Source organism: Rousettus aegyptiacus, unplaced genomic scaffold (genome assembly GCF_014176215.1).
Source record: "Rousettus aegyptiacus isolate mRouAeg1 unplaced genomic scaffold, mRouAeg1.p scaffold_m13_p_6, whole genome shotgun sequence".
Lineage (NCBI taxonomy): Eukaryota > Metazoa > Chordata > Mammalia > Chiroptera > Pteropodidae > Rousettus > Rousettus aegyptiacus.
The window spans coordinates 40,732,957-40,748,547 of record NW_023416309.1 but is presented as its reverse complement, the minus strand read 5'-3'; the positions used below and the strand labels follow the sequence as shown (position 1 = coordinate 40,748,547).

The following is a 15,591-nucleotide window of genomic DNA, read 5'->3' as shown; positions in this document are numbered from 1 at the left end:
TAACGCTGATTGTGTTCCAAGAGCAGAAGTGAGTATGTCTGACACCAACACCACAGAATGAAAGAAGCACAACAGTACTTTGGAGTTCTCTAGTTCATGTTTATTAGTCTGCATAGTGACTTATATCTTCCAAACACTGGGGAACCCCTCGACCTCATCCACCTTACATAGAATACAAGTTAACTTGTTTCGATGCCTGTTATAAAAAACAAATACCCTTTAAAAAATCTGATTTAACACAATTTTTTATTTCACTTTTTTCCATTTCTTTATAAAAGTCATCTCCTCACTAGCAGCTCTCTCCCCTAGAGTTGGGGAGGGGAATGGAGATGTTTGGACACCTCCAAAGAAAAGGGGGAGGGGAAAAGGGCCCAGGGTTACCTCCTGAGGTTCTTCTGGGCCTGTTTCAACAATGTGTCAAAGTCAAGAGAATCAAATTTGCTCTTTACAGGAGCAGGGTCAAAGTCTTCCCGGTTGGAGTCTATAAAGGTAGAGAGAGACAAACATCAAGGTCTCTGACCACACTTCCCAACCACAGGGTCCTCGGCGGGCCAGCCACCTCCCATCCCAATAATGGATAGAGCTAATAATACTCTGATTGTAAGTAAAAAAGATGAGTGCCCCTGTATCTCTTCTCATTTCATCCCTTAGATTATTCATGTATCAGATGAAAACAAGTCAGCCTAATCCACTCAAAAGATTGGGAAACTCCTGGTGAAAATAAGTACACCAAAGCCTCAGGGGGCTCCCTCCACTCACCAAGATCAGAATAGCTTCTCTTGCAGAACTGCCTGCGACCACCAAAGCAGAGATCAAAGGGCTGCTCATCTGCCTGCCTTAGCTTGTGGCCACTCTCGATGGCTGCAAATGCCTCCTCAGCATAACGGTAAGTGACGAAGCCATAGTTGTCACTGGTGGGTAGAGCAAGGCACAAGGCTGAGGCTGGCTATTTGGGTACATGCCATGAAGAAGAAACAGCACCCCAGGGTACAGAGAGGGATTGGAGTGGTTCTTCTTGTTCCCCAAATGGCCAGCCCAGAATGCACTGACCAGCACATCAGAGCAAGGGGGAAAGACAAAGAAGCATCAAGGTACATGAATGAGACAGAAAGGACATCCTGACCTTAGGGCCCAAGCTTACCCTTGGACACGGAAATGGATGGTACACTCCTCAATCTCTCCAAAAACAGAGAACCTCTGCTTCAGTTCTGACCGAGTCATGCGGCCAGGTATCTTCCCAATGAAGACTACTCTTCTCTCTTCCTATATTGGGTCGAAGAAAATTAACACACCATGAGCCAGGGCCAGAGCTACACATGGCTCTCTAAGCTCATGGATCAAAGGCAAGCCCCCTCCTCCCATGACCTGTTCCTCTACTCACTATTGCACGCTCCTTCTGAAGCACTCTCTGCCTTTGGTAATGGTCGTGTGAACGATAAGAGCTGTATCTGACAAGAGAAGAAGGTGCTATCAGTCCCCCAGACATTAGACAACTCAAGTCTCAGAACTCTCAGGAACTTGCATTTCAGATATACTGACTCCCTGAACATATGCTCACCGCCGCCTCCTGTCACTTCTCCGGCGGGGGGATGGGGAGCGGGACCGGCTTCGGGAACAAGATGAGGAGGAGGAAGATGAAGAAGAGGAAGAGCATCTTCGGGAATGTCCAGAAGAACTGCAACTGGACCTGGAGAATAGGGCACAAAGGAATGCTGGGAATGAAGATATATTCCACTTACCTCACCTTGGCCCCAGCCCTGCCTCCATGTAAGGAAGCTCCAGACCAAAGACAAAAGAAAGCATAAGAGGTGTAAAACAACTCTTCACAGATGAACAAACTGAAGCCCTCATGAACTTCAGACGAATCATTTTGGTATAGATTTCTTTTCAATTATACAACTAAAACTTGAAAAATATTTAACAAATCAGAAAGAAGAAAAATAAAGACTCGAAGAGATAAAGACCTCTTTATCTAAGTGGGAAAATTTGGGTCTGTTACTGAGAAAAAAAGTACTGCCAGGAAATAGATGAGGCCACAGTAACACTCAAAGTAACGGCCCACTCTATCCTAACAGAACATTAAAGGAAGGACTGTCTGCCATTAACAACCCATGATCTGACCTTCCCACATACTGCCAGGAAAATACCAGAAACGAGGACTGAAACAGTATGTAAAACAATCAACATGGTCAAGAGCAAACCCAAAAGATCTCCCCAAGGCAGGCCTCACTTAAGCGGAGACCTCAGGGATACCCCAAACTCCAACAGGAAACAGAAGCTATCTTCTCACAGCTTACCACCTTCAGGAAAGGAAGACAAAAGCCAAAGACTGAAATAGAAGCCATAGTGCCTTAAAGTATCAAACTCAATGTGCAAAAGCTTTCAAAGTAAACCAGAGAAGAGTACATGAACTTCCTAAATGGAGAGAACCTGACAGGCCATCAGAGCTCACCTTCGCCACCTCTTGTGTGGGGGGGAGAGGGACCTGGACCGGGATCGGGATGAAGACGACGATGATGAGGAAGATGCTTCACTGGTCAGGTTGGACCCAGAACTGACAGAACTGCTGCGGCCACGGCGGCCCTGCCAGCCCCGGCTTTGGGGACTGGCTGACCTGCAGGCTTTTCGATAACAGCGCATTGACCGCCGCTTGGCTGAGGGCTCAGGGGGAGTCCTAGTGTTCATGTCATTCCGGCAGGGTGAGGCCTCAGGGGACAGCAAGGCAGATGGGGCAAGGCAAGGGGCTGGGGGATCTGCCTGCTCATTGCTAGTCCTGTGATCAAGTGGCTCCTTACAAGTAGCTATGCGTGGAGGCAGGGGGGCAGCTGGGCCCAGAGACAAGACTGGTTTGATTGTGATATCCTGATGGCGTTTGACATTCCATCGCGAGCCCGCCTCTGGAAAAACTAGGACAGGCGTCTTTTTGGGGGGAGTCCTGCTCCGGACACAATAGTCATGGTCCCCAGAGCCCACATGGACTGGACTAGGGCCATGGACCCCTTCTTGGAGGCGGGCTGCAGCTGGATGTTTGGCCTCTGTAACTCCTTCAGGCTTCAGGGTTCCCTCCTGGGCGGTGGACTTAGGAGATTTGGCTTTGGCCAGCAGTGAAACAGCAGCCAAAGGCTTCCATAACTGGTGGGGAGGGGTTGCTGGAGGGGTGAGCCCTGTGAGGGGAGGGAGGATGGAGATAGCAAGATGAGATCCGATTCTGCACTTCCAAACACTGCATATACAGGCTCCAGAGACCCCCACCTCATCTCACAAAGTACACCAACAATGGTCAATAACCCAATTTCTCCCACTATTAAAGTACTCCTTCCCCCATGATTTCCATCTTGAGAACCAACAATGGAAACCCAGGCAGCCAGGGTCTTCCTGAACCCCTCAACCATTCACTGCCCAAATCTAGCTGGTAACCGGGTCCTGTCTGGTCTACCTCTCCATTCCTTGACCTACTCCCTCCCCCTAGCACTACCTGACTTCTGGCTGCATCTTGCCTGGATTCATGTAACCATCTTCCCACGATCCCCTACTTTGAGCTTCACACCCATCAACCTGTCTTCTACATTTCTGCTGGAGGGAGGACCCAAAAACCAATCTAGTAAAGCTTTTTCAATGCACAGGATAAAGTCTAAATAGCTTACCAATGTATCCAAAGTTCTCATAACCTGACCTCCTACTTACCCCTCTAGCTTTAGCTCTCTACCCACCACCCTGATCAGCTACTACACTCCAGCCAAACTGAACTATTCGCAGTTCAAAATATACCAGGCTGGTTTTATTTCTTTCAGTTCACTCAAACTGCTCCATCAACCTAGAATGCTCTATCCCCTAAACCTAATTGTTATCAGTGATTTTCTCAAGCCTCTGCTTTAGGGATTATCTTCCATATAACCCTTCCCTGCCCCTCTTCAGACCCCACTATAAACCATAAGCCTCTGGTACTCAACAACTCATTTTACACACTTACCCCCTGGACTGTGAGCACCTCAAGAGCGAGGATCACATCTATCTCCCCAACACCTACACACACTTGGTACAGAATGGGCTCTACAAACATTTGCTTCATAAACTAATCAAAGGCAGAGTTCCCCACCCTGAACCCACCTGCCACGTTGGCCAGTTCTGGGGCTTGTAACCGGTCTAGGGGCCTCTTCTCCTGGGGAGGGTCAACGCTGCTGGCAGGGGGGAAAAGGGAAAGCCTGGTTCATTGCTTCCTCAACATCCTGTACGTCTGCTTTCCTCACAATGCAATGGAGAAGGGGTGTGTGCAGAGAGGAATAGGATGCACAAACTGCCGCTATCATTCTCCTCCAGCACAAAAGGCGCCTTAGTGACTGAATTATAGACTGGGACTCAGCTCATCTCTGCCCAATGCCAGGAGGCAGGCCGACTATGACGCTGAATACCACCCCCCACCTCTTTTAAGCCAGGAGCCTCGCCTACCCAGCTCAAACCAACCCAAAATCAATGTGGAAAGGAATGCTTGGCAGAATAGGATGGGGTAACATGAACCAGAAAAATAAAATAGTCTCAGTGCTGGAAGAGTGGGTGCCTGTGTTCTCTAAGTAAAGTCAGGGAAGCCCTAGCAATAAACAACTTCCCCAACTTATCTGATATAATCACCAATGTTGAATAAGTTTAAAGTTTGTCAAATGAAAAAGAAATCCCCAAAGGCACGACTTGCCAGAAGATAAAAGGCACCTCCAGGACATTTGGAACCCCAAACTAGAATCGGCCAGAGGCAGATACACATCTCCTATCTCGCCAACCAAGACAATGCCCAGTAGTGATGGGATGCGGGATAAGGAAACGAAAAAATTCTAGAGCTGACTAAACATCCCTGCAACAGCAGCATCTAGTGGATGGTCCTGGAGTGCCAGCCGGCTGCTGACCAACAGCTGTAGGGTAACTCGCTCACATGTCTCCACACTTACCCTGAGTTTCCTACAGCCAAGTTGTCAGCAGGAGCCGGGGGAGGGCACTCCTTTTTGGCTGCAAAGAAACCATACCAGTTAAGAGACCAACCAGATGTTCCAGATTAAAAAGGCATAAAAGGGCTGACTTTGAGACCCAAAGGAGGAAAATCTACTTTGCCTACATATTTCACTAGTTGCTCCCCAGAGAAGTCCATTCTCTTCCAGTGGGTACCCAGGTACTATTTTTAATCATGTCTCTTCTCTGCTCAGAAATGTCCACACTTCTCACTGAATCTTCTAAGCCTAACATTCAAGGTTCTACGTGACCTACCTAACTTCCAAGTCTTATAGTCTACTCATTATACACTAATCATGTTTTATATTTGACCTTGAACTATGGATACCCATTACCAATTTAAGAGTCATTTCTGCAGATTTTTCTCCCCAGTTAGACCGTTAGCTCCTTGAGGACAGGACATAGTATCCTCCACAGCACCTAGACCAATGCCTTGCACTGAAAAAGCTGAGCTAGCTATCACCTTCCAAATACACTGTACTCAATCATTCCTATACCTCTGCCTTTATTCACCACACAGTCCATGAAATACTGTCTTTCAAGGACTAGTTTGAGAGCTACTTCCCTCTAGAAAAATGACTCCAACCAACCAACCTACTTGGATTTCGTCATTGGCCTTTATAGTTCTTGATATGCTGTACCACTACCCTCTCCCTGGCTTAGATGGCGATACAGGTGAATCTTGTCTCTCCACTCCAATTACAGGGCTGTTCTAGTGCCTTAGACTTCTTCTTCCCTTCCCCAGTTTAAGTGACTATAGACTGGGCCCAAAAAAAGGTTGGAGCAAAGCTACCCAAGTTCCCTCACCTTCTGATTTCTCAAACTGCTCCAGCAGACTGGACAGATCCGATGCCTCAATTCCTGTGGAAGCACAAAACACAGTATTGGAAACCAGCCCCTATCGACTCAGTATACAAGTCCCAAGAAGTCCCAAATCACCTCACTCCTCTTTAAGCTCTCTGTGCCCACTATGTTAAGTAAACCAAGGCAACAGCACAAAGCAGGAAGAAATTAAACAAACCCTGAGCTCCACCTCAAGAACTATCCAAAGAAATCCAACAAAGGCCAGCCCCATCAAGGTGCTTTATCCTGTTCTGTGGAGGACATTCCCCACCCAACTCCCATACTCTTCTTCACACCAACTGAACTGTGTGACACTCACCAATCTCACTGATGAAAGCCTGCACCACATCCTCAGGACCCTGGGTAGGTGGGGTAGGCAGGAAGGACAGTTTCCTTAGACGGGCTGGGTGGACAGCAGGCAACTTGGTGACAGTGCTCTGCCTTGGTATGTGTGTAGGAACACCCTTGGCAACAACAGAGGAGGGCTTCTCCTTGGACCTGGTCTCCTGAGTCTCAAGGTTTAGCCTCTCTGATGTAGGCTCCTCAAGAGCCACACTCTCAGCATACAGACATGGAGAAGACTTATTCTGGGGGCTTTGTACTGGGGAGGACAACTTGTGCTTCAACTGGGGAGATGCAGGCACTGGCTTAATCTCTATCTTGGCAGGCTCTATCTGTGAAACTCTCTCATCAGCTGACCCAAGACTGAGGGGAGGAGCCATTGGCACAGGAAGTACACTTTCAGGAGGGCCGGCTGGAATGCCACTGCGCTCCACCTTAGGTGGGGGCACAGCTCTCCCAACGGAGGCTGGAAGCAAAGGAGGTGGGGGCACAGCAGGCCAGAATGGAGGGTGTTGCAGCCCTGGGCCCCATCCTAAGGGCCCATAAGTACAATTAGAGCTGTATGGTGGGACTGGGGCGGGAGGGGGTACCCAAGGCACATTACAAGTGGGGGGAACAGCATAGGCGCCAGCAGTAGCAGACACTAGGGGCACTGCTGGTGGTGGGGGTGGGCAAGGATAGCCAGAAGGGGACACAGGGGGATAACAAGGCCAGGGTGGCATGGGGGCATAATGAGTATAAGGATCAGGTGGCACTGGCCCCACAGACATAGGAAGACTAGGAGGTTGTAAGGGTGCTGGGGGCACACTAGGGACCCCTTGCCCAGTTGCAGGAAGGGGCAGAATAGGGGTCATGCCCAGCCCACCTGGTGGAAAAGGCAGAGCAGTGGGTATTGTGGGGGGCACGGACTGCACAGTAGGAGCTGGAGGTCTTGCTGGCAATGGCATCTCTTGGGATGGCACCTGCTCAGTGAGAGTTGAGGTGACAGGTTTGCTTGCAGGTGGATCAGGACTAGGAGAAGCAGGACTGGGACCCACAGGCACAAAGCCAGCCTCAGGAGCCTCAGGGCTTCTCTGCAGAGCTGTCTTCTTAACTGGGGCTGGTGGGATTACAAGACAAGGAATATCTGCCAGCCCTGTGGGAGTCTCTGGGAGGCTGGGCCACTTCCCAGCTGGAGGCTGGGAACTCCTTTCTTCTGCCTCCCCTTGGCGCTGCTGCCTTCTTCGCCGGTACTCCGACAAGCTAAGAGGCCGAGGTCTGGCTTCCTGGATTGCAGCACTGGTACCACTTTCCACCTTCAGAGGACCCATGACCTCTCTAACTTTAGGGATGATGCCCTTTGGGGGATCCAAGGATTCTGACTTCAGAAGGAGCTGGGGGGCTGGACTCCCCTGGGCTGATGATATTGCACCACGTCTGGGATCAGTTGGTCTAGACTTAACCAGCACAGGGTTAACTGGAGCCAGGTCATCAGGAACAGGGGCAACTGGTGCTGGGTTGGCCGAGGCAGGATCAACTGGTGGCAAGTCACCTGAGATAGGAACGACCACTGTACAGTCAATTGTTGCTGAGTCAGCCAGGACTGGCTCAATCAGCACTGGGTCAGCTGAGAGAGGGTCGACCAGCTCTGAGTTGGCTGAAGAAAGGTCAACCAATGCACAGTCGGCAGGTACATGCTCACCTCCAACAGGGTCAACTGCAGTAGGATCAGCTTCAGCAGAGTCAAGTAGCATGGGGTTGGCTCGAGCAGAGTCAACCAATGAGAGATGGCCTGGAACTAGGTCGGTTTTGATGGTTTCACCCAGGTTGGGGTAGAGGTCTAGAGGACCTTCTTTAGTAAGACTAGCTTGTCTGGCACTACTCTCCGCATTCCCAGAGCTAGGCTTTTCCACGATAGCTGTCCAGGCCCGAGCCCAAGCCCGGGGCTTCCCTCTACCATGAAGAGGACCAACCTCTCTTTGAAGTTCCTCCTGAGGCAAGATGCCTGCCTGAGAGGTTACCTCTGTAGCCACAGCAGGTTGCCCACGAGAGGATGACCTCAGCCTCCTGGCATAGCCTTCTGTACAGGCTACTGGCTGTTCCTTGCTTTTCTTCCTTCTGCCCTTTCGTGCTCTCTGTGAACTCAGCACTGCACTGACTGGTACGTTCTGAGGCCCCTTGGGCACCGTTGGCTCCACGACCTCCGTGGGGTCCAAAAAGCAGGCTGACTCCAGCTTTTCTTCTGGGTCCAGTGCCAACTCCTCTTTCTCAGGACAGAGGGCTTCCTTGGGCTCTGGCTCTACTGTAGGCAAAAGCAGCTGCAAGGCTGGATTGGCCTCTAGTGAGTCATCCAGGAGCACAGGCTGAGGTCCAGGAGGAATCTGCCGTACTACAACTGGGATCTCCAGGTCATTGCCAGCTGTGGCTGCCTGGCCCACAATCTCCAGCACCACACAATCATCAGGCAGTGTCAAATCATCTGGCTGCTCCTGAAGCTCATTCTCGAGTGACGTCAGGTGGGTCAGATTGGGCAGGCAATATGGGTGCATGGCCCGCACCAGCTCACTCAGGGAAGAGATGCTCTCGTCACCAGCTGCCTGCACCGCCATCTCTGCCACTGCTGCTGCTGTTTTATCTTCCTCCTCAGGACAGGCCAGGTGCATGGGAAAGTCTGGGATGCTGCTCATGGAGTTGTCACGCTCCCCAATAAGTATGTGGCTGCTAAAGCTGGCCACCTCCTCTTCTTCTTCCCCATCACTACGTTGCTGGGGAGAAAGGGATTGGCTCCTACGGGGCCTTGATCTTGTGGGTCTCCAGCTAGGAAGTTTAGGGGAGGAGGTCTCCAAAAAGGAGGGTGGGGAGAAGTCCCAAGGTGGATCTGCAAGAGACATCTCAACCTGTAGGACAGAAAAGAAGCCACTGGCGTTTTCTCCAAGAATATATTTTTTCCAGACCTGTCCCCACATACTCCTCCCTCCTGAGACTACCTAGATCAGGCTTACCCCACTCACTCTACTACTGCCTGTCGTGGGCCCCAGTGGGTCAACTGGGGTGATGAGGTCACGTTCTGAGGGTGTCCGAGAGAGGGTGAGCAGCTTGTGCAGCTAAGAGGGAGAAAAAAACCTGAGATGAGTTTGTGTTTCAGACCTATGTGAGTAGGCCCACGGATGTGGTTCTAACCTTTGCACCAACCATATATTCCCTTCCCCTGGTCCCACACTCACAGAAGAGCCCTCCCGAGGTGATACAAGCAGCTCCGAGTCAGGAATGCTGTCAAACGGAGACAGGTTCTCAGAATCTGCATTGTCCAAGATCTCTGTCAGAGCTGTGAGCAGTGACACTTCATTCTGGTCCTCCAGAGATAACCTGCTCTGCTCCAGGAAAACAACAAGAATATCCCACCAATATCCCTAATGACCTACTGAGCCACTGAAAGGAACTGAATGTCAAGAGAATCAGTCTCCCAGGCTCAGTCAGCTCAATTTGCAAGGGAGACATTTGAGTATCAGGAGGCATGGGTTCCAATCTAATTTACCACAACCCACCACCTCTCTAGTGTCAACAGAGACCTGTCAGAATTACATCTTAAACATGTTTCACATGCTCCCTCTACCCTCAAGTAAGATGCTCAGTAGACAACCCTTGGCTAGGCTGGAACTGGACCCCAAACACAGATAAGAACCCTGTGGACATTTAAGTCCAGGGCCCAGGGTGAGAAACCCCTTGGACAATAGTCCAGGCCTGCCAGGTCATCCTTACATGGGATGTAATCTGGCAGCCTGCAGTTCAACTCTCACCTAGAGACAAAAAAACACACTTCAAGGGCTCAGGTTAGGTATCCAGGAGCCGTGGTTCTGGGAGAACAGAGCCACTAAACCACAGCCTCCCATGCAAAGCTCATGCCTGAAGATGCCCCAAGCCCAGTTCCAGCTCACCTCTCCAAGGCTCCCAAAATCCTCGATGAGGGAAATGAGGGAGGCATCCATGTAGCTCTGCATGGTCCCCAACAGTGTCTCATCTTGCAGCATCAGTGCCTCCATCTCCAGGTCCTTATCCTTCAGACAGGGACCCAGCCGAGACAGACTGACAAAGCCAGAATCATCTACCTCTTCATGCAGAAGCACCTGGGGTAGAAGGGGAGATAGTCAAAAAGGCATGGTGAAGGCTACAGGACATGGGCCCTCTGGGGCAACTGACTGATATACTCTGTAAACCAGGTGTCCAGCCCTCCATTAATGGCCGCAGACTTAGCAGAATACCCACCATAGCCAAACCTCTGGACCTGCTGGGCAGAGAAAAGTACAACCCATGAGCCAAAGCCCCAGCAAGAATGGCAGTGTTCAAGGACCTTCTGGGCAAAAAAAGCCTTGGACTCCATCCAGAAACAATTGGAGTCACAAGAGATTATTAAACTGAGGAGTAAAAGCATCAGAAAAGATCAAGATTGTTCAGCAGAGTCGTTTGCTGGCAGTGTGAAGGCAGAATTCTCACATGTGCTATACCACTCATTTTTCTGTCAATCACATCTTGCCCCCACCCCACACCATGACATTACTCACATCATTACTAAAACTAGATTCCAAGTTCCTTTGGGGCAAATAACCCTTCATATTCTATTAGCTTATATTCTTTTGGGCTCTTAGAAGGGTTTAAACTGTGCATATACTTCCTGGTTATCCATGACACCTAGTAGTGTCTTATACACAGTTGTTGTTTACACCTACTTCACACTTTTATTCTGAAGGCCCTACAATATGCCACTCAACCTCTCAATGGTAGTCCCAAGGGGAAAAAGTCTCTTCCCTATCCCTACCAGGTGAGAGCAAAAGATGAGAAAGCTTGATTCTGTAGATGGAAAAGCCCCACCCCATCACTTCCCTGAGAACTAGAAACGTCTTCAGCCTTGTTAGGCAGGGAGCCACTCGTCCAGGCCTGTCAAGCATGTGGGTGTGGGCAGGGCCAGAAGTGGCTGGAATGGGGCTAGAAAGGACAGAGGCCAGAGCCACAAGTATCTCCACTATAGGAAACAGATGATACAAAAGCCAGAGAGTAGGAACCAACACTAACAAACCAGTCCCCCTTCGCCTTCTGCAGCAGAGAAACTCTGTACCTCTTCCAAGAGAGAGAAAAAAAAAAAAAAAAAAGCAACAGGTGTAACTACACCGCCACACTTGTCTTCCTAACCAAGTTAAGGAGTTCTGATACCCAGGGAGAGGAAAGGCTAGATAGGGACACTTAAGGAGACCAGGCCCAGAGATGAAATGAAAGGTGGCAAAATGTAAGCACTAATTCCTTCCAGGCCTTCACAATCCTGTAATTATAACCAGCAGGTGAATAGCACCTGGCTCAGCAAACACTCCTGGGTGAGCAAGGAGGCTCAACTTGCCCTGCCACCTACCCAGCCAGCCACTAGGCAAGAATCTCAAGACAATGCCCAGCTCTACGGACCACTCATCATCATTTCCATCAAGTACTGAAGCCCCAAAGACACCCCCTTCTTCACATTACCTCACCTATCACTCACTCCCCAAAGAGCACAGCTCCCAGAATACCAAGATCATCTAGCTCAGGCTAAAAGTGACCCAGCTACTATCATCTCTAACTTCAACAACCTCCCAACTGGCTTTCCACATCCAGTCTTATCTCTGCATGATTCAAAACCAGCTACAAACTTTTAAAATTACAATCTGATCACTTCCCAAGACCCTCCCTAAATCCCTCCAATGACATTTTACTGCTCTTGGCCTTAGATTTCAACTCCTTAATATTGCTTATGGGGCCCTGGTCTTCCTCACCAGATCCTTCCACTCTAGTGTGTTCCTTCTCACCACCCTGCCTGTCTCTCTATACACAAGTCATATAGGTAGGTCTCTGTTCTTTAATAAGCCATGTTCTCTCCCACCTCAAGGCCTTCACACGCTATTATTCTCTCTAATGCAAGTGTCCCCAAATTACGCACACAGCTTTCAAGTCCGATCTTAAAATGTCCTTTCCCAGACCCTGTAGAGTAGATTACTACTGGTGATTATACAATCCCAAATATGCTACACTTTCCTTTTGTCCCACTCATTATTTATTATGTCTAGCTTAATAACAACCTAAGATTGAATAGGACAGGGACCATGTGTGGTTTATGGCAGCACCCCGAGTCTGAACATAATGTTATCTCAGTAAATAGCTGCCTGGCTGACCTTTCTTGGGGGGTGGGGGAGAGGGAAAGGACAATTTCTCCAAGAGACCCTTTCCAACTCCAAATGACCACCCACCTTGGATTATAACTGGATCATGGATCCTTCCTGCCTCTCCCCCACAGGGTGGGGAGCACCAGTCCCACTAGATGTGACCTCTGAGAAAACAAGGGAAGAAAGGGTGGGTGGCTCCCAAGTGAGGGCCCCAGAAGCCATTCCTCCCTGGGCAAGGGCCTGGATTGATATCCCAGAATTGAATTACCTGGCAGCATCAACAAATTCCCACCTAAAAAACAAAAAAAGGCTTTCAAGGACTCTGCTTAATTGCTTTAGAGAGATAACAGTTCAAACTAAGTCCTGCCCACCTCCATGCTGGGTGGGAACTTTTAAGAAACCCTTCTGCTAAGTAAAAAAGATAACTTTTTAAGTATAAGAATTAAAGGCCAAGAAAAAAATAATCTGACAGAAAGAATTCTCCCATCCAATAAATGTTCAACTAGTGTTGAATAGTTCTCAAATCGCCTTCAACTTTTCCTATCCCCAGCAAAAATTCCAGAGATCCACAGAGCCTTAAATACAGACCACCTCAATTAGTACGTCAGTTCACAAGAGTAGGCCTTAGCTGTCTCCTCGAAAAATGCTGGAGCAAAAGTGAGAGGAGAAAGGACTTCCCCTTCCTTTCCTTAAGCTTGTCCCGTGTACATGTTGACACTCCCTATTCTCCTCGAATCAAGAATGAGGCAGGATTGCAGGCAACCAAAACGCCAGTGCCCATGACTCACGATCCACCCCAAGCTGGTCAGGCAGAAGCCACCACAAGCTCACTCCACAGCCCTTCAATCTCAGCCCTTTACCCTAACCATCACACTACGCCATCGGCAGGGAACAGACTTCCCGCACATCTAGCAAGTCCTTCACCATCCGCTGTCTAAAGGCGCTGCGGACCAAAGCAGGAGGGAAAAAAAAAAAATCCTCCAAGGCTCTGAGCAAAGTTGACTGCAGCAGCCCATACCTTCCTTCCCAGCCAGGAGCCCCCAGCCTCGCTGGAGATGGCGGGACCCGCTGAGACACACCCAGTTCCCGGCAGTGCGGCTCTAGCGCCGATATGAGATGCCGGGCAGCCTGGGGCGGGAGCCACGTGGACATCCCCTCCCCGCCCCCACGTGGACCCGCGGCCCCCCCTAACCCCGAGCCCAACCCACGTGGGTGCCGGAGCCGCCTAGAGGGGGAGGGGAAGCAGACAAGTTCTCCCGGGGAAATCACTCCCCCCACCCCATGTGGCTCTCAAAAGGCACTACGGCGCGGGGATAGGGGTATCCCCACGCGGCATTTTTAAAGGGGGTCTTAGCCTTAGAATCCCAAATCCGAATCCTTGAAACCCCGCACCCCCCGGCCATCACGGGCCATGTTTCCGACACCCGACTCTGCCCCTCCAGCGTTCTGGAGGAATGGCCATAGGGACCCTGCCTCTGCCCCGAGTCCCATCAGCAAACGGCCCAGGTCCACTCGGCCTAACTGGTATCCCACAACCACCAGGCATCGACTCCGGAGCGCTTCCTCCCTTTCCTGTGGCGTCCACGTGTCACCGCCCGGCACACGCCGCTTTACTGGCAGCCGCGGGCCGCCCGCCAGTCTCTCACCTGCTCCCCGCCGCTCACAGTGCCCACAGTCCCATACGGCACTTGGCTCCGACTCCCCCTACTGCTGCCGCGGACTCCACCGCCGGGGTCTGGGCCAGGGCCCCCACTCGGAGGCGGCGCGAGTCGGTCTCTCCGTCCCCGGCGCGCCGCCATCTTGGCCCCCGAACACCCAGCGCAGCTCTGATAGCCGGCGCCGCCTCCGAGTCGCCTGCCTCGCCCAGCCGATTGTAGGAAGGGAACTACAACTCCCAGGAGACAATGCAAGACTACGAATCCCAGAAGGCCGTGCGGTGAGACCCACTTGCGCCGGGAAAGGGGCCACTGGCCTCGCGAGAGAACCTGGGAGTGGTAGTCGCTTTAAGCGCAGCCTGAGTGGCATGTGCTATAGGCATACTATGATGTTTATTTTTTCGCTGTGTGGAGGGACCCAGTTGGAGAGCGAGAGGTAATAAGGGGAGAATTAACATTTACATGTTTTATTTTCCAAATTTGTCCAGCTATCAGAACGCCGCCTTTAACGTTTTACCCGCTGCACTGTACATTCCTTTCACCTAAGCCAAGTGGGCCTCTGTTTTTAAACAGTACCCCCTAGTGGGCACCCGCACTCCAGGCTCAGCCCTCACCTAATCTCATATTGCGGCACTACCGTGGGTTTAATCTCAAAACAGTATATTCTCAGCGTCTATCTGGGCGGCTCAGAATCCAGGGTCGCGTCTCATTACCAAATTTATTATTTCCTGCGGGTGTAGATCACCTTGCTGTCCTCCCCAAACAACAGATGCTCTGCTTTGTTTTTTCTGTCCAGAATGTTTCAACCTCGAAACATCTTTCATGCCCTATTTTATCCAAGAAAGCCTTTTTGATCATCCCAGCCAAACATGATCCATCTCTATTTCTACAGTCCATCGCTATCTGTACTATTCACCCACTTGCCATTTAGAAGCTATTCATATTTATTTCTTATTTTTAAAACATTTTTATTACAAAATGTTTTAAATCATGTAAAAAATAAAGTAAAAAATGTACTTGGCCTGCACATTCTAATTCTCCCCAGATTTAACCCTTGTCACCTTCAGTGTATCCATCCACACTTTTTCTATCAATATAAAAATGTATAGGGTTGCACATTGGTCTTTTTTGTTGTTCAAAAATAAGTCCACTCCATGTGTGTGGTTCTATAACTTGCTGTTTTTCATGTAACAATATGTTAGTCAATTCATTAACCAAATAGTTACTGAGATCTTGATGAATACCAGTTCCATTATATGGCTATATCATTATTTAAATTGTATTTATTTCTAGTTTTTCACTATTATAAATTAAGTTACAGTGAACATTCCTGTACATGTGTCTTCACACTTTTGTACTCTCATTTCCTTAAAGTGAGATTGCTGAATTAAAGGATGTATATATTTGAACTTTTGGTGGTAATACCAAATTACCCTTGAGAAAGGTTGCATCAATCTACATTCCCACAAAACGTTCATGAGGAGAGGACCTCTGTTATGGACTGACTTGTGCCCACCTCTACCTCCACACCAGAAAAAATGTATATGTTAAAGGGCTCCACACCCAGTATGACTGTATTTGGAACTAGGGCAATA

General features: G+C 49.7%; 1 protein-coding gene across 4 annotated transcripts; it reads right to left on the bottom strand.

Moving 5' to 3' along the window:
• Positions 1-78: 78 nt before the first annotated feature.
• On the bottom strand, positions 79-14,171 carry PPRC1 (PPARG related coactivator 1). 4 transcript variants are annotated; one of them, XM_016154556.2, is made up of 14 exons: positions 13,988-14,171; positions 10,095-10,283; positions 9,384-9,530; positions 9,162-9,263; positions 6,158-9,056; positions 5,803-5,856; positions 4,938-4,995; positions 4,108-4,178; positions 2,453-3,164; positions 1,559-1,687; positions 1,382-1,448; positions 1,142-1,263; positions 760-911; positions 79-481 (listed from the first exon to the last, which is right to left on the bottom strand). In XM_016154556.2, exons 1-14 carry the CDS (start codon positions 14,138-14,140, stop codon positions 378-380), a joined length of 4,959 nt encoding a protein of 1,652 aa, XP_016010042.2. In that variant the 5' UTR covers positions 14,141-14,171; the 3' UTR covers positions 79-377. The 4 variants fall into 4 exon arrangements, with proteins under 4 accessions (XP_016010042.2, XP_016010043.2, XP_016010044.2 ...); XM_016154557.2 differs by having other exon boundaries at positions 4,108-4,175; XM_016154558.2 differs by having other exon boundaries at positions 9,171-9,263.
• Positions 14,172-15,591: the final 1,420 nt, after the last annotated feature.